This window comes from Prionailurus bengalensis, chromosome C2 (assembly GCF_016509475.1).
Source record: "Prionailurus bengalensis isolate Pbe53 chromosome C2, Fcat_Pben_1.1_paternal_pri, whole genome shotgun sequence".
NCBI lineage: Eukaryota > Metazoa > Chordata > Mammalia > Carnivora > Felidae > Prionailurus > Prionailurus bengalensis.
Window position 1 is genome coordinate 38,881,525 of NC_057350.1, and position 17,260 is coordinate 38,898,784.

The window sequence follows — 17,260 nt, forward strand, 5'->3', positions numbered from 1 at the left end:
TCACCCTTAATGACCTTGCCCCAGCACCACCAAATGTGGCCGCCTTCTGGGGTATGCTGGGACCAGGTGGCTTCAACAGTCTCTACCAAATGTCCTTCCAGCAGTGGAACTGCTTTTCCCCATGTGGCCCGAGAACCTCCTGGACCCCACTCTGCTCCTGGGGATTTCCCCTTCCCACCAGAGCACCACCACAGTTGCAAGCTGTGGAGTTGCAACTTTGCGCTCCCTTTGTTTACAGTCTTAGTGGAATTTAAGCCCTCTCCTTTCTCCTTTCTCCCTTTTTAGTTTAGTCCCTGTGGCTATTTCTAATTTTCTACTTTCTCTGCAGATGCAATGGGGAGGGGTGCTTTTCCTGTATTCTCCCCCCTCCCCAGTCTCCGTCCTCTCTCCACTTGCAAAAGCGGTTCCCTACCTTCTGTGGCTTCTTGCTCCCCAAGTTAAGCTCTCCAGACCACATACGTGCTGAATTCTGTGGTTCAGGTTGTACAGATTGTTGTGTTAATCCTCCAATCAGTTTTCTGGGTGTGTAGGATGGTTTAGTGTTGGTCTGGCTGTATTTCCTGGACGCAAGACACACAAAAAGCTTCCATACTGTTCTGCCATCTTGGCTCCTCCTCCCATATTCTTTTCAAATGATATATGTGATAGGGTGAGGATCAGAGAAAAGATCTGGTATTATCAATTCTTAAACTGCTATTCTCTGGTATTTTGAACATACCGATAATTTTTAAAATATTTAAATAATTTTTTATCTGTCTACTTCACTGGACTGGGATTTATTTCCTGACCTAATCTTTTTTATTCAGAATCTGACATGGTATCAAACACATGGCAAAAGCTCAAGGTTTTTATCTCGAGAATAAATGAATCACTTGTGCCAAAGTGGCCTGAGACTTTACCTTGATGATTTTTAAAGATGGTGACTCATTTTTACTGTATGCCCTCTTGGAGTGAGCAAACTAGTTCTGAATATTCTTCTAAGGTACGGGAAACTAAATACAGAATTAAATAAATATAACTGTAGAGTTAAATATAGAATTAGTCACTTGGGTGAAAGTGATCTAAGACTTTACCTCAATAATTTTCCAACAAGATGACTCTACTCCTTTCTGATTGTTTTACTAGACTAAGCAATATACATAGTTCTTCGTGTTCTTCGGAGGTACTTAATATGTATTTGAATGTTCCTGAGCCATCAAACAATGATGGAACAAGGTCCACTCTTCTTTTTTTGAAGGAGAATGACCCTTAGAACTCATTATGTGCTAGAAGAATTTGCATTGATATAAAAAAAATCAAACATAAAACGCAATTATACTGAATATGGAACAACATTTAAATTAGTAAAGAAAAATAAGATGAAACCCAAAGTGAGATTAACAACCAAATTCTTCTCATAAAGCCTTTCACATTTGCCAATGGTGGGTCACAAATTGTTTTTTGTTAGTACTTTTAGCTACTACAAAGAGAGAGATATCATCAGTTAATTATTATGTCCACAAAACTATATAAAATACATCTAACATTTCCTGGTACTGAGAGTCAAGCGAGAAAGAGAATTCCTCTCTGAGTCCACATTTTTCAGACAAATGTGTATGTGTTGAATGGAGTCAGCCATAGAGTATATATAACAAGATCCATATAGTATGTACTCATAGCACCTTTCAATGCAAGCCTATGGGATAACACTGAAGAGAAACTTGATCACTGATGCCTGGGTGACTCAGTCAGTTAGGCATCCTACTCTTGGGTTCAGCTCTGGTCTTGATCTCACAGTTCATGAGTTTGAGCCCCATATCAGGCTTTACACTGATAACACAGAATCTGGGATTCTCTCTCACCCTTCTCTCTCTGACCCTCCCAAGCTCATGAGTGTGCTCTTTCTCTCTCTCTCAAAATAAATAAGTAAACTTTAAAAAAAATTAAAATACACATCTAAGTTACTGAATGAGTTAGCCAGGCATAGTTACTTTAGGTCAATTAAAAAAAAGTATAGCTGAGTTGTTTATCTTCTAAAAAATGATGTATTTAGTTTTAGGAAATTTGACCTATAGAACTTCTTTTAAACTGTAATTATGCAACATATAGAGTTGTCCAAATTGGTAACTTCAAATTTTTGACATAATGTTATCTTGTATAATGCTCACCTTTTCTCTTTCCTATGGCAAGAGGACATAACATTCAGCTTACTAACAAATTGTCAAATCATTAAAGTACCATTAATATGGATTCATACTGATTCCCTGAAATTATCATCTGATCCACCATAAAACACTTTTACAAACCCAGACTCTGAAAATAATAGTAAAGTTAAAGTTCTCTATAAACATCAATATCTGAAGTTACGACCCTGCAGCTTTGATCATAGCCAGAAAACTAAAGGTCCAAACAGATCAGGAGAAGTTACATAATATCCTACCTAATTCCTAAGGGATATCTCTAAATGATGAGACATTATGGCACTTCCAGTACCGGGAACAGGTAGAAGCTGTGTCTAAATCTTGCCTTGTTCTCACTGTGGCTGTGGCATACTGGCCTTCCAATGGATTAAGAGGAAACTGGCTCACATGAAGTTATGTCTGACTACCACAGGATGCAGAACAGGATTTCCCTTTATAAAAATGGGATATTCTTTCTGGACCCATTTAAACGGGATCAAAATCACAAGAGTGCAGGAAGCAAATGCATCACAAAAATTCAGATTGCAGTACTCGGGGTGATTAGAACCACTGTGGAGACAAGGTAACTTTCCAAGGAATTTCACTTCAGAGGACTTCTTTTTTAAAAATCCAGTCCAAAAGTGGCTGGAAACTATAGGTAGAGAAGCAGGTGACCTAACATTATGATCTGGAAAGATGGATATGGAAGTAGTTCCTGAGATCTGCTATTTTATGAGAACTTTTGAATGTGAAAAAAACACCCAGATGGCCTTTGTTCTTTGGCTAGCCTGATTCAGGGCTTTGAAATTTAATTTGTTAATTTGCTCACAATTACTTCTGCCTGTTTTTTCCACCTTAGCTCTTGATGAGATAAAAATCTAAAATCCCAAATATAAGCAGACTACTATTCTACATTCCAAGTCTCATAAAGGTACATAATATAAAAGGTGATAGAAAATCATTTACTTTGAGACTTCACCATGAAGTATTCAGGAAAATAGGGCCACCTCAGTGGCTCAGTCAGTTAGGCGTCCGACTTCCTCTCAGGTCAAGATCTCATGGCTTGTGAGCTGGAGCCCGGCATTGGGCTCTGTGCTGACAGCTCAGAGCCTGAAGCCTGCTTCAGATTCTGTCTCTGTTTCCCTCTGCCCCTCCCCTGCTCATGCTCGCTCACTTGTTCTCTCTCTTGAAAATAAATAAACATTAAAAAAAAAATTAAAGAAGAGAAATGTTCAGGAAAATAACTTTTGGTGAGAAGCATACTTGAGGAATTTTCCGAGGCAGATTTATTTTTAACTTTTTTTATTATAACAAATTTCTAACATACAACAATAGCATAGTAAGACAGTTACCACCACCCACCCAAAGCAACTGCTGTTCTGATTATTCAAGAACAAGTGCTAAAAGTGCAGAACCTCCTTTGGAAAAAAAATAAGAGGGATTATTGCAAGGATTATGAATAAAAGTCATCCTACAAATACCTCTTTTTATTGCTTGCTCTCAACCTCTGCTGATAATCGTACCAATGCATTATATATGAAATGCATATTTTGAAAAATGTAGAATATGAAAAAAATGCATATTTTACAATTTCTTTTAACATTTATTTATTTTTGAGACAGAGAGAGACAGAGCATGAATGGGGAAAGGTCAGAGAGAGAGGGAGACACAGAATCCGAAATAGGCTGCAGGCTCTGAGCTGTCAGCACAGAGCCCGACGCAGGGCTCGAACTCACGGACCGCAAGATCATGACCTGAGCCGAAGTCGGATGCTCAACCGACTGAGCCACCCAGGCGCCCCAAGAAATGCATATTTTAAAAGATTAAAGGTAGAGGCGTCTGGATGACTCAGTCAGTTGAGCATCCAACTCTTGATTTTGTCTCACGTCATGATCTCACAGTTCTTGAGCTCGAGCTGTGCATTGGGCTATGCACTGATAGCACAGAGCCTGCTCGGGGTTCTCTCTTTTCCTCTCTCTCTGTCCTTCCCCTCCTTCTCTCTCTCTCTCTCTCTCTCTCTCTCAAAAATAAATAAATAAATAAATAAATAAATAAATAAATAAGCCTAAAATATATCTTTAAAAATTAAAATAGTAAAGGTAGAATTGAAGCTAAGGAAGAGAGGAAATTAAAATGTTAAATATAGACTGAGAGGGAAAGGGAAGAGTAGATAGAGTAAGTCCCAATATTTCCTCTTCATCTTTGGTTACATCTCTGGTATTGGTGTATCCACTTTACCCTTTCTCCTCAAAATATATCCTTGGGCCAGCAGTTGACTTTCAGTCTCCCTCCCACAAAATATTGAATCAGAATCTGCATTTTACCAAGATCCTACGGTGATGTGTATGTCTATTCCATTTTGAAAAATACTGCTCTAGATCACAATGTAATGAAATGACATCCCGAAGGAGAAAAAATAGAAACTCTAAAACAAGACAGAACATGAAACAAGAATACATATGCAATCAGCAAACTGTGTAATAAAAAGAAAATTCCTATTGGTTCTATAACTGTGAATGCATAAGTTATTTTATAAAGCTAGAAAACAAAAATAGGTATAAATTTTAAGTACTATTTCCTGCCTGTTTTGTGGAGGGGGTGGGGATTGAAGGAGAAAACCAGCATAAAATATAGACAAATAATATGATTGGCTTTTCTTGATGTTTTTTTTTTCTTTTCATCGTATTGCTTTTAGAAGCCTATAAGCTGTCACATAAGCTAATATTAACAGCAACAAATTATACTTTTGTTTATTCTATTTGAATGATGCTCGTTAAAATTTTATGTTATATATAATTGCTATCAGATTTTATGTGTCCAATTAATATTACATTAAATGATACTTTTGTACGGAAATCGGCAAAAGGAAGCAGATGTGTGGGTTCTTAAAATACAGCTGTTATTAAAATTAAACAATTAGCAGCAATATCTTGGAATAATTTTTCATATATAACACAATTATAAAATGGTTTGTTAAGAGATCTAAATTGTGTTACACTGCCACTGCTTAGAGCTACAGACAAGAACACATTGGACATGAATTTATAGGAAAGAATATAAAATATAAAAATGAGGCAACATTTTGAATAAATCTATAAGACATTGGAAACTAAAAGAGCATCATAGACATGTATATATATATTTAATATAACAAAGGACTATAATTGCATCTGTATTATCCTGACGTATTTTGACTAACAGGAGATCATTCCATTTTTTACTATAATATTTTTTTAACTGAGATTGAAACTAATTTTCAAATGTAAAAATCTCAGAAATCACTTTGGTTAGCACAAATGAGATATTTCAGAAGACACATTTATGGAAAACCTTGTATCCTGTATGACTGATTAATAGTTATAAGATAGAATTGAGATTTTAATGTTCTTCTCCTACTTTTCAAAGGTTACAAAAGTTTCTTACTTTAAGACCTGCCTAAATTACAGAAAAAAATTTTAATGGTAAAATCTTAGGTATTTTTTTTTCCTAATTTGTGAAGACAATGATAAACATATTTTCAAGAACAAGATACAGAACATTTACCTAATTTTATCCTGAAGTAATATTTATTTTATTTTAATTTTTAAATCAAACAATTAAGTAAAATCAGACTTCTCTGTAAACAAGTAAAACTCAACGGACCATGCAAATATCTACCCACAAAATAACTCAAAGTCAGTATTAATTTCAAAGTCAAATCTTTGCATGGAGAAGGTGACTTATGTTACTTTGTTGTCATTAATATGTCTTTAAATGTTTTAAAAATAAATTAATACATGGTAAAATCAAATATTTTATGCACTTTATAAACCTAACTCTTTTTCTGAAAATATTGGTCATTTGAAATGAAAGAGTAAGAAAATGGAACAGCTCTTTCTCAATTCTATGTAAGATCTTATTATAATATCTTAACTTTAGCCTACAACATTTTGACTTCTAATCCATTAAAATCACCCTCTTCTTATCAACTACTTTAGATGTAAGAAATTTTAAATTAAATGAAAATATTATTAAACCTCTTTTCCATAGAGAACAAATACTGCCTGAATGCACCATTTAACGAATCTTAATCATGCACAATAAGTTTAAATATCAATAAATGAATTCACATCTTGAGAAAGGTATTCAAGATTTATTTCATTCATGCTGAAATAAATTCTTCAGCCAAGTGAAGAGCATTTATCTCAATGTAAATTTCACTGCAAATACATATTTTAAAATATTCAAAATATTCAGATGACTGTCCTCTTCCTTTTTTTACTCAAGTAACATTTCTTTGATTTATTTATTTATTTATTTTTGTTTCAAGCTTTTATTTAAATTCCAGTTAGTTAACATATAGCATAATATTGGTTTCAGAAGTAGAGTTTAGTGATTCATCACTTACATATAACATCCAGTGCTTATCACAACTACCCTCCTTAATACCCATCACTCATTTAGTCCATCTCCCACCCACCTCCTTCTAGCAATCCTCAATTTGTGCTCTTTAGTTATGAGTCTGTTTTATGGTATACCTGCCTGCCTCTCTCTCTCTCTTTCTTTCTCTCCCGCCCTATGTTACTTTGTTTTATTTCTTAAATTCCACATATGAGTGAAATCATTTCTTTCTCTCTTTCTTTCTTTCTTTTTCTTTCTTTCTTTCTTTCTTTCTTTCTTTCTTTCATTCTTTCTTTTTAGTGTTTATTCATTTTTGAGAGATAGAGAGAAAGAGTGGGAGGAGGGAAGAGGAAGAGAGAGAGGAAGACACAGAATCTGAAGCAGGCTTCAGGCTCTGAGCTGTCAGCACACAGCCTGACATGGGGCTTGAATCCACGGACCATGAGATCATGACCTGAGTCGAAGTGGGATACTTAACCAATTGAGCCACCCAGGTGCCTCTTTTCTTTTTTTCTTTTCTTTTCTTTTCTTTTCTTTTCTTTTCTTTTCTTTTCTTTCTTTCTTTTTATTTTCTTTCTTTTCTTTCTTTCTTTCCTTTTGAGAGAGAGAGAGAGAGCGAGCAAGAGGGTCAGGAGATAGAGAATCTTATGCAGCTTCCACACTCAGCACGGAGGCCGACATGTGACTCAATCCCGTGACCCTGGGATCATAAACCTGAGTTGAAATCAAGAGTTGGACACAGAAACTTTTTATCTGGATAAAATCCCAATAGTTCACTTTTGCTTTTGTTTCTTTTGCCTCCAGAGTCATATCTAGAATGAAGCTGCTGTGCCCAAGATCAAAGAGGTTGCTGCCTAGGTTCTCCTATACGATTACAATGGTTTCAGGTCTCACATCTAGGTTTTTCACTTACTTTTAATTTATTATTGTGTATGGTATAAGAAAGTGGTCCAGTTTCATTCTTTTGCATGTTGCTGTCCAGTTTTCCCAACACCACTTGTTGAAAAGAGTGTCTTTTTTCCACTGGATATTCTTTCCTGCATTGAAGATTAGTTGACATATAGTTGTGGGTCTATTTCTGCATTCTCTATTCTGTTCCATTGGCCTATTTTGGTGCCAGTACTGTACCATCTTAATCACTACAGCTTTGTAATATAACTCGAAGTCTGGAATTGTGATGCCTCCAGCTTTGCTTTTCTTTTTCAAGACCGCTTTGGCTATTTGGGGTCTTTTGTGGTTCCACACAGGTTTCAGAATTGTTTGTTCTAGCTCTGTTGGTGTTTTCATAGGGATTGCATTAAACCTGTAGGTTACTTTGGTTGTATAGACATTTTAACACTACTTGTTCATTCAATCCATGAGTCTGGAATTTTTTCCCTTTATTTGTGTCATCTTCAATTTCTTTCAAAAGTGTTCTATAGTTTTCAATGTACAGATCTTTTACTTCTTTGGCTATGTTTATTCCTAGGTATTTTATGGTTGATTGTAAATGGAATCAATTCCTTGATTTCTCTCTGCTGTTTCATTATTGGTGTATGGAAATGCAACATACTTCTGTACAATGATTTTGTATCCTGTGACTTCCCTGAATTCATGTATCAGTGCTAGCAATTTTTTGGTGGAGTCTTTAGGGTTTTCTACATAGAGTATCATGTCATCTGCAAATAGTGAAAGTTTAACTTCTTCCTTGGTTATTTGGATGCCTTTGACTTCTTTTGGTTGTCAGATTGCAGAGTCTACTACTTCCAGTACTATGTTAAATAACAGTGGTGAGAGTGGACATCTCTGTCTTGTTCCTGACCGTAGAGGAAAAGTTCTGTTTTTCCTCATTGAGGATGATATTACCTGTGGGTCTTTTGTATATGGCCTTTATGATGTTGAGGTATATTCCCTCTATCCCTACATTGTTGAGGGTTTATATCAAGAATCAATGCTATACTTTGTCAAATGCTTTTTCTGCATCTATTGAGAGGATCATATGGTTCTTATCCTTTCTTTTGTTAATGTGGTATACCACATTGATTGATTTGTGAATATTGAACCACCATGCAGCCTAGAAATAAACCCCACTTGATTGTGTTGAATGATTCTTTTAATGCGTGGTTGGATTTGATTTGCTAGTACCTTGTTGAGAATTTTTGCATCCATGTCCTCTTTTATTATTTTTTTAAAATTTCATTTAGATCCAAGTTAGTTAGCATATAGTGTGATAATAGATACAGGATTAGAACCCAGAGATTCATCACTTGCATATAACACCCAGTGCTCATCGTAACGTGCCCTCCTTAAGGCATCGCACATCACCCATCACCCATGTAGTCCATCCCCCCACCCAACAACCCTCCAGCAACCCTCAGTTTGTTCTCTATATTTAAGAGTCTCTTATGGTTTATCTCCCTCTCTGTTTTTATCTTAATTTTCTTTCTCGTTCGCTTTGTTCGCCTGTTTTGTTTCTTAAATTCTACATATGAGTGAGATGGAACCAGAATGTTTATTACTAAGCAAAATAAGGTCAGTCAGCAAAAGACAAATACCATATGATCTCTTACTTCCTTTAGTGAAGAAGACAACTTTTCATTGTTGGTGTTCTTTGGGAATTATGTTCATCTGACATTGGTTCATGTTGAAATTATAGCTCAACACATTGTACTTTCTTTTAGGCATAACAGGATGTTGTGACTTTGCCCTTCCCAACTAGTGGTTCAGAGAGTTAAGATTATCTTATGCAAAACTCAAATATAAAGAAAGGTCATGAATATTATAAAATGGCCTGATTTCTCAAATGGAGTCTTAAAAAAAATCTTGCACTTTAGTTTAGAAACAACTGTATTCCACCCTTTAATTTTATTGATGTATTCACCTTTTAAAATTTATTTTTGAAGTAGTTGTAACCTTGCTCAAATTGAAATGGAATAAATGTTAAATTAACAAATATTTGCTTTTTAAAAATTGAAGAAGATTGGAGACATGAGGCCCCCAGTTGTGTCTCAAGTGAATGAAATCTGTTACATTTTGAAAGATGATGTCATAGAATTTTAAATTTTACATTTTACTTTCAGATGTAAAATACTTAAAAGAAGAGGATGCTAATCGCAAGACATTCACCGTCAGCAGCACACTGGATTTCCGAGTGGACCGGAGCGACGATGGTGTGGCTGTAATCTGCAGAGTAGACCACGAATCCCTCAATGCCACCCCTCAGGTGGCCATGCAGGTGCTAGAAATACACTGTAAGTAAATGCTGCTCCCTTCCCAGTGATAGCAGAAGCAACTCTCTTCATCTACATTTAAAATCATTTCAAAATGTCCTCACATTACCACACAGGTGCAGCAAAATCTACAGCAAAATGAAGTATGACTACCCTCACTGGTATTAATCGCATTCAGAGGAAAGTAGTCCTTGCCAGAGTATCATTCTTGACAAGGAAGAGAAATAAAGAAAATATCCTAAGGTTAAAACTTCTAATTCTCTTCCACACGGTGACTTGATGTAAGCAGTAGTCATTTTGGCAGTCAATGAGGGTTGGGAATCAGAGAGAGCCTTGATGGACCTTTCTGTATGAAAGTAATTTGGTGAATCATGAGCATGTCGTGCTATCTGTGCTTTTAACATGAGACAATGTTTTACTTCTATAGGAGATAATCTACATTTTTATAAATACAGGGGCATATCCATTATGGTCTCTTCATCAACATCATGAGTACTCACAAGTGATAGGAACAACACTAATTGGATGACTCCAATGGGCAGAGAGCAGTGCTGTTTTGTTGGCATTATTTCATCTCATGGCTCATGTTAGGACATCAGCATAAAAACCTGATGATGATTAATTACTCTCTTTAGCCACAGTTGATGGATGAAGACAGTGAAGATTATAGTGGTTGAGTCACTTGGCCAAGCTCACACAACTAGCAAACGGTAGACTTGTAATCATGACATTTTTAGTAGTTAGCATGGCATTTAGAATGTAACAGGTGATGTATAAATATTTATCTACATGAAGATGAATCAACTGAGATTATAGGAAAAAGTCAAAAAAAGTAGAGCCCAGAGGATTATATTTCTGAAGTGTATTACCTCGTTTTTTTTTAAATATTGAAAAGTTTTTGTTTGCTTTTACTATCTGTGATAAAGTTATAGTTTGTGTTTAGAATTTGTGTGTGATATAAGATTACACTAAATCCTAAAATGTTAAACCTAAAAGCTAGTCTTTTAATAGACCTCATGGGATTTTGTTTTTACTTATTTATTCAACAAGAACTTATTGGGTCAATACTATGAAACAGGCATTGTTTTGGGCACCTGGGTTACATAAGTGACCAAAAAGAATAACATTAACAAAACAAGGTAAGATTGTCTTCATGTGTCAGAATTACCACTGCCAACAACAAACTCCAGTTCTCTTACAGCATCCATTCTAGGTGGGAATGACAGAAAAGCAAAATAAATAAAAACAACATATAGCATTCTATGTATTAAGTGCTGTGGGGAAAAAATAGAGCAGAGGTGATAAGGAGTGCAATCTGAGAAATGGGAATGGATATATATATATATATATATATATATATATATACACACATATATATACATATACATACACACATGCATATATACAATGTGTTTATATGTAAATATATATTATATGTTATATTAATTTATATTATATATCATAAATATATATTTATATGTAAATATATATGTTGTTTATATTATACATGTATTTAAATGGAAAAAAATATATGTATATATATATATATACATATATATATATATATATATATATAATACAGAGGGAATAGCAAGTACAAAGGCCCTGAGGTAGGAGCATATGTGTTGTTCTTGTGTTTCTGGAAACAGCAAGGATACCAGTAAGATCAGGATAGAGTGGAAAACTAGAGAGTATTTATGAGAGATCAAGGAAGTACCAGGGGGACCAGGCTTTTTTTTTCACTTTTTAATAAAAAATGTCAACCTGATTATGATTTTTAATTATCACCCACTGTCTTAATTATTCCTAGTTTACTAGTAATGGAAATTATCATAACATTTTAAATACTTTCAATTATATTAAGGTATTTTCATTAATTTTTCTCCTGTTACTGAAACAGATTCCACAACAAGCATATTTTAGAGCCCAAACTGAGATTATCTTCAAATTTCAGCATTTATTTGCAGTGACACGTTGGAACAATTACTGAAACTTTTTGAGCTTCGATTATAAATTAGGAAATTAGGTTCTTCAAGGATAAAGCTAGACAATATTTTTATGGCATTTAATGAGCTTTCTATAAATGCCAGTTGCCTTAGTTAGTTCAGGCTGCTGTAACAAATATACCCATAGACTGGGTGGTAATATAAGCAAAAGTTTATTTCTCAGTTTTGGAGGCTGGAAATCCAAGATCAAGGAGCAGGTAAGGGGCCTTGTCGTGGTTCATAGATGTTTGTCTTCTCTCTGTGTCTGCACATGGCAGACGGAGCTAAGGAGCTCTCTGGATTTTTGTTGTTGTTGTTGTTGTTGTTGTTGTTGTTTTTGGTAAGGTCACTAAGCCCGGTCATAACCTTCCAACCACCCCCACCTCCTAATCGTCACATTGGGGATTAGGTTTCAACATATGAATTTTGGAGGGACATAAACATTCAGCCTATAGTACCTTCCGTTTTCTAGTCTTATTTCAACAATATGTCTCTAAATATATGGAAGATTATGGGGCACATGGGTGACTCGGTTAAGCGTCTGACTTCAGCTCAGGTCATGATCTCACGGTCCTTGAGTTCAAGCCCGCGTCAGGCTCTGTGCTGACAGCTCGGAGCCTGGAGCCTGCTTCGGATTCCGTGTCTCCCTCTCTCTCTGACCTTTCCCCATTCATGCTCTGTCTCTCTCTGTCTCAAAAATAAATAAACGTTAAAAAAATTAAACTTGTGGAAGATTATATAATTTGCTATGTCGAGAGGACCCAGGTTATCAGCATCTTGATTTAAACTTTTTTTCATTTTTATATAAAACAAAGTAAGAATTTAAAAATAATATTTGATTACTAGTTTAAGTATAATTTTTAACATAAAATAAAATAATAAAAAGTCATAAAAATATGAAAGTTCATCAGTCCAAGATTAATCACTGAAACCCACCAATAGTGAAGCAACATCAGATATACTTAGTTTGCCATGGCGAAGAAGGTCATACCAGGCGAATCAATGGGTGCTGGTAAAAAACAGTATGAACAGGCTTGTTAGAGGATTTGGGTTTGTCCTGAATATTCTAAAGAGGGTTCTGGATTGAATGCTGTCAAGATTGGGGACACATTGTGGATGTATATGTTGATACCTTTTACCTGGAAAGCAGACATTAAAGCAGAACTAGATTTGCTGTTATAAAGATGCAGCAGTTAATTTTTTTGTGGTTGCTGAGTGTCCTGGCCTCTGTCTTATTTCAGACTTGAAATGGAATAGACTTGCCTTTGTCTTCTTATACCCTATAGTCACAGAGCAGCTCTAGCTGATTATTGTTTAGATTCTAGAAAATTGTTTATGTTTGTTGAAAATATTTCAGGCTAGCTGTCAGATGCCAGTTGTTAGCTGCCAAAGTCATTTTCACTTTTTTGGGAGTCTAAAATGGAGCTATTATATATATATACTTCCCGGGCATTTTTTGCTGTTCACTGTATTTCAATGTGCATTATTAAGCGAACTTCATGGAGGAAGGCAATTGAATTCCCTCATTTTTTAGAACATTTTACATGAAAAATGTTACACTTGCTGCCCAATTAAAAATAGCAACTCATTTTATCATGGTTTAATATGTAAGTGGCTGAAGGCAGAGACCGTATCTATTTAAATTATATATTTTAGCATCTAGCACACCACCATTCAAGTATGTGAAGGTAATTAAAACTAACTGATGATAACGCTGAATGTTCCTTTAGGGATGCAGAACATTCCCCAGAGATGAAACAAGGAGTGGAGAGCAGACAGGGGGCATTTAGCAATAGTTTGCATTTAAATTAGAGTACATTGAGCTAATTGGGTGTGGTCTTCATGGCTCTGCGTAGGTACACATGTGCAATATGTGATGTAAGCAGGGGAAAATAGAAAGAATTGGAAAAGGAAGAAGGTGGTTAGCCTAGAATTTGTGGAACATAAATTTAGAATTTCCACATTGTTATACAATGGTCCTATCATGAATAACCACAAAGATTGGCTCAAATGGAGTCCTAGAGTAAAAGAGCTGCCACTGTTTCTGGGGTGAGTGACCAGAGTAAAAGTATATCCTACAATAATGGAAAGCTGAGACTATGCATGAAATTAAAATCCTGTGAAAAGGCAGGTTTGATAAGAAATTAGAAAGGAGAGGAGAGCCTGGGTGGCTCCAGCTTCAACTCTGATCATGATCGCATGGTTCACCAGTTTGAGTCCTACATCTGGCTCTGTGCTGACAGCTGAGCCTGGAGCCTGCTTCAGATTCTGTCTCCCTCTCTCTGCCCCTCCCCTGCTCATGCACTGTTTCTGTCTCTCTCTCAAAAAAAAAAACATTAAAAAATAATTTTAAAAATCGGGAGAGTTAAACACATAGTTGCAAGAGCAAAAAATAGATAATAGGAGGAATTGTATTCCTAGGGCTATGTTTTAATTCCATAACCCAGTGATTCGCAAGTTAGAAGGACTCAGCCTATAAAGTATGTCACAGCAACATTCATTTCTTTATAAAACATTAATCCTAAATTTTAATGCCACTATGAAGGAAGATAGTTTCTTTAAACATAAAATTTAAGAAACTGTAGACTTTCACTGTGAACCACAAACGCCTGCAAATTTCACACAACAGATAACAGCGTACTTTGTACCTGAGCTGTGGAAAAGCGACTCTCTTTTTTTACAGATGGAAATTCTAATTCATTTTTCTATTTTTATGCAGATCTTGGAAAACAATAACTTTTTATTTGTCTGATTTAATTTTTAGAAGAGCAGATTGTATAAGTCAGATTTTATTTAATTCTCAATAAGAATAATGTATCTTCACGAACAGAATGAAATATGCACAAAACACAGAAAAGAAGAAAATAACTGAACATTCATTTTCTGTACGTGACACTGACGAAATTTCATAAAAAGGCAGCTGTTATTGAAAAGGAGAAAAATAAGAGACAGATTAGTAAAGTATTTCAGAATTGTGAATGCTCTGAGAAAGCATTTTAGTACTGTGGCATTGAACTGCCCATATGGATAAATAAGAACCCAAATTTTAAGTTTCTTGTGTGTATGTATATGCATTAAGTGAAATATATATATATATATATATATATATATATACACACACATACACACACAACATATTATAAATAATTCATCAAATTATGAAACATTATGCTATCATTAATATTTGTTTACTGGTTCCCATTTGGTAACAGTGCCATTCTTTACCTATAAGTAACTGTTTACACATGCACATCATAAACAAGTTTTAAAACAATACATAGTTAAAATAGTTCACAGAAGAAAATCTATTGTGAGCCTAAACAAAATCAGTGTAAGCAACCATATAAAAACCCATACATGCTTAGTGTAAGCAACCAAAAAAGAAAAAGAAAAAGAACAGAAGGAAGGAAGGAGGAAAGGGAGGAAGAAAAGTAGGAGGGAAGGAGAGAGGAATGGAGGGAGTGAGGGAAGGAGGAAGGAGGAAGGAAGGCAGGAAGGCAGGAAGGAAGAAGGAAGGAAGGAAGGAAGGAACGAGGGAAGGAAAGATAGATGGAGGCCGCAGTTTTAAAATTGTGTATTTAAGTGAGATCAGTTAGGGAGCACCTGGCTGACTCAGTTGGTAGAGCATGTGACTCAATCTTAGGATCATGAGTTCAAGCCCCATATTGGGCATAGAATATACTTAAAATAATTTTTTAAAAGAAATATATATATATACATATATATATTCTAATGAGATCAGTTAGGTTAATGACTGAAAATAAATGCATTATATATCTTTAAATAACAGAAAAAGATCTGGATTTGTTTGTTGCTATAATAGTATTTTTATAGGAACTAAATGGTCAATTTATAGGCCTGACCTTTAACTTCTTGAAGCTTTTAATTTCCATTCTAGTTAACATGCAAATGAACTATTAATCAATTTTTCCCTTAAAATCTTGTTAAAAAACATATTGCTTAAGAAATTCCTTTTTTTTTCTCTTTTAAACAGAATTACTTTATCCCTAGATGAACTAAATTCTTGACTGTACATTATTTGCTACTTTTCTGAACTGTCTAATGTACATGATCAGTTCTCTCTTTAGCTCTACTTATTCTAATTTAAAAAATTAAGATTTGGGGGCACCTGGGTGGCTCAGGCAATTAAGATTCTTAAGCTTCTGACTTCAACTCAGGTCATGATGTCACCGTTTGTGGGTTTGAGCCCCACATCAGGCTCTCTGCTGTCAGCACAGAGCCCACTTCTGATCCTCTGTCTCCCTCTCTCTCTTTGCCCCTTACACACTCAAGCTCTCTCTTTCAATCTCTCAAAAATAAATAAATAAATAAATAAATAAATAAATAAATAAATAAATAAACAAACATTAAAAAAATTAAGATTCTGATTATAGAAGAAATTCAATACATATGGGTTTGGGAGGTTTTAACTATTTTGTTTATATCTCCACTGTAGATATACATGATATAGAAGAGACATATTTTCAGATGCATGCAGAGATTCTTCATTAAACATAGTTTTTTTTTTCATGTTTACTTATTTTTGTGAGAGAGAGAGAGAGAGAGAGCAAGCATAAGCAGGGAGGGGCAGAGAGAGAGAGGGAGACACAGAATCTGAAGCAGGCTCCAGGCTCTGAGCTGTCAGCACAGAGCCCAATGCAGGGCTTGAACCCACAAACTGCAAGATCATGACCTGACCCGAAGTCAGCTGCTTAACCAACTGAGCCACTCAGGCACCCCATTAAATGTAGTTTTTGATTGTTCTTTTTCACTTATAAAAAAAATTAAGTTCTCACCTACTCAATCCTCTCTCACCTCTCTAGCCCACGTCAATGTCTTGTTAATTGTCCTGTGTTAGTTCTATCAACTATCCTTCCACCACTTGCCTGTTTATTTCAGAAAGCACTGAATTAAATGTTTCAGGCTATCTAGGTTTATTAGACAGAAAGGTGGGTGCTACAATAAGAATTTCAAAATAAAATATCTCACTCAGTTGGCGTCTCATTTGTGAAATGCTGATTATTTAATTACCTTGTCTATCACAAATTATCTGTCCAGAGGCACAGAATGTAAACGGAGTCAGTAAAGGTGAAATGAGAAGTTTCTCGAGGTTAAATTTTCAAAAATTAAAATAAATTGTTACTTGATTAACAAAACACCACTTTTATGCCTGAGGATACTTTGGAAGGATTTTTAAGTTTCAAAATACTTCACAAAGTTCATGAAATGAATAGATTTTAGAATCACAAAGTAATCTATCATGCTTAGCAAAAAGATACATTTTTCTGCATTAATAAAGAAAGGTAGCCTAACCTTCAACCTGTATTTGAGATCCCAATAGTTTTTTGTTTTTTTAATTTAATTGAAGTATAATTGACATACAATAGTCAATTCATTTCAGGTGTACATTAGACTGATTTGATATTTTTATATATTACAAAATAATCACCAGAAGTTTAGATACCATCTATCACCATGCAAAGTCATTACAGTATTATTGACTATATTCCCATATTACATCCCTGGG

At 35.0% G+C, this 17,260-nt stretch overlaps 1 protein-coding gene across 3 annotated transcripts in view; it reads left to right on the forward strand.

Annotated features, from left to right (window-relative positions):
- CADM2 (cell adhesion molecule 2) overlaps nucleotides 1-17,260 on the forward strand; it is a 1,070,151-nt gene that overhangs the window by 901,676 nt on the left and 151,215 nt on the right. For all 3 annotated transcript variants that reach the window (XM_043593883.1, XM_043593885.1, XM_043593884.1), the window contains one exon: nucleotides 9,599-9,769. In XM_043593883.1, the coding sequence (XP_043449818.1) occupies nucleotides 9,599-9,769 (171 nt within the window). The remainder of the gene's footprint in view (nucleotides 1-9,598; nucleotides 9,770-17,260) is intronic.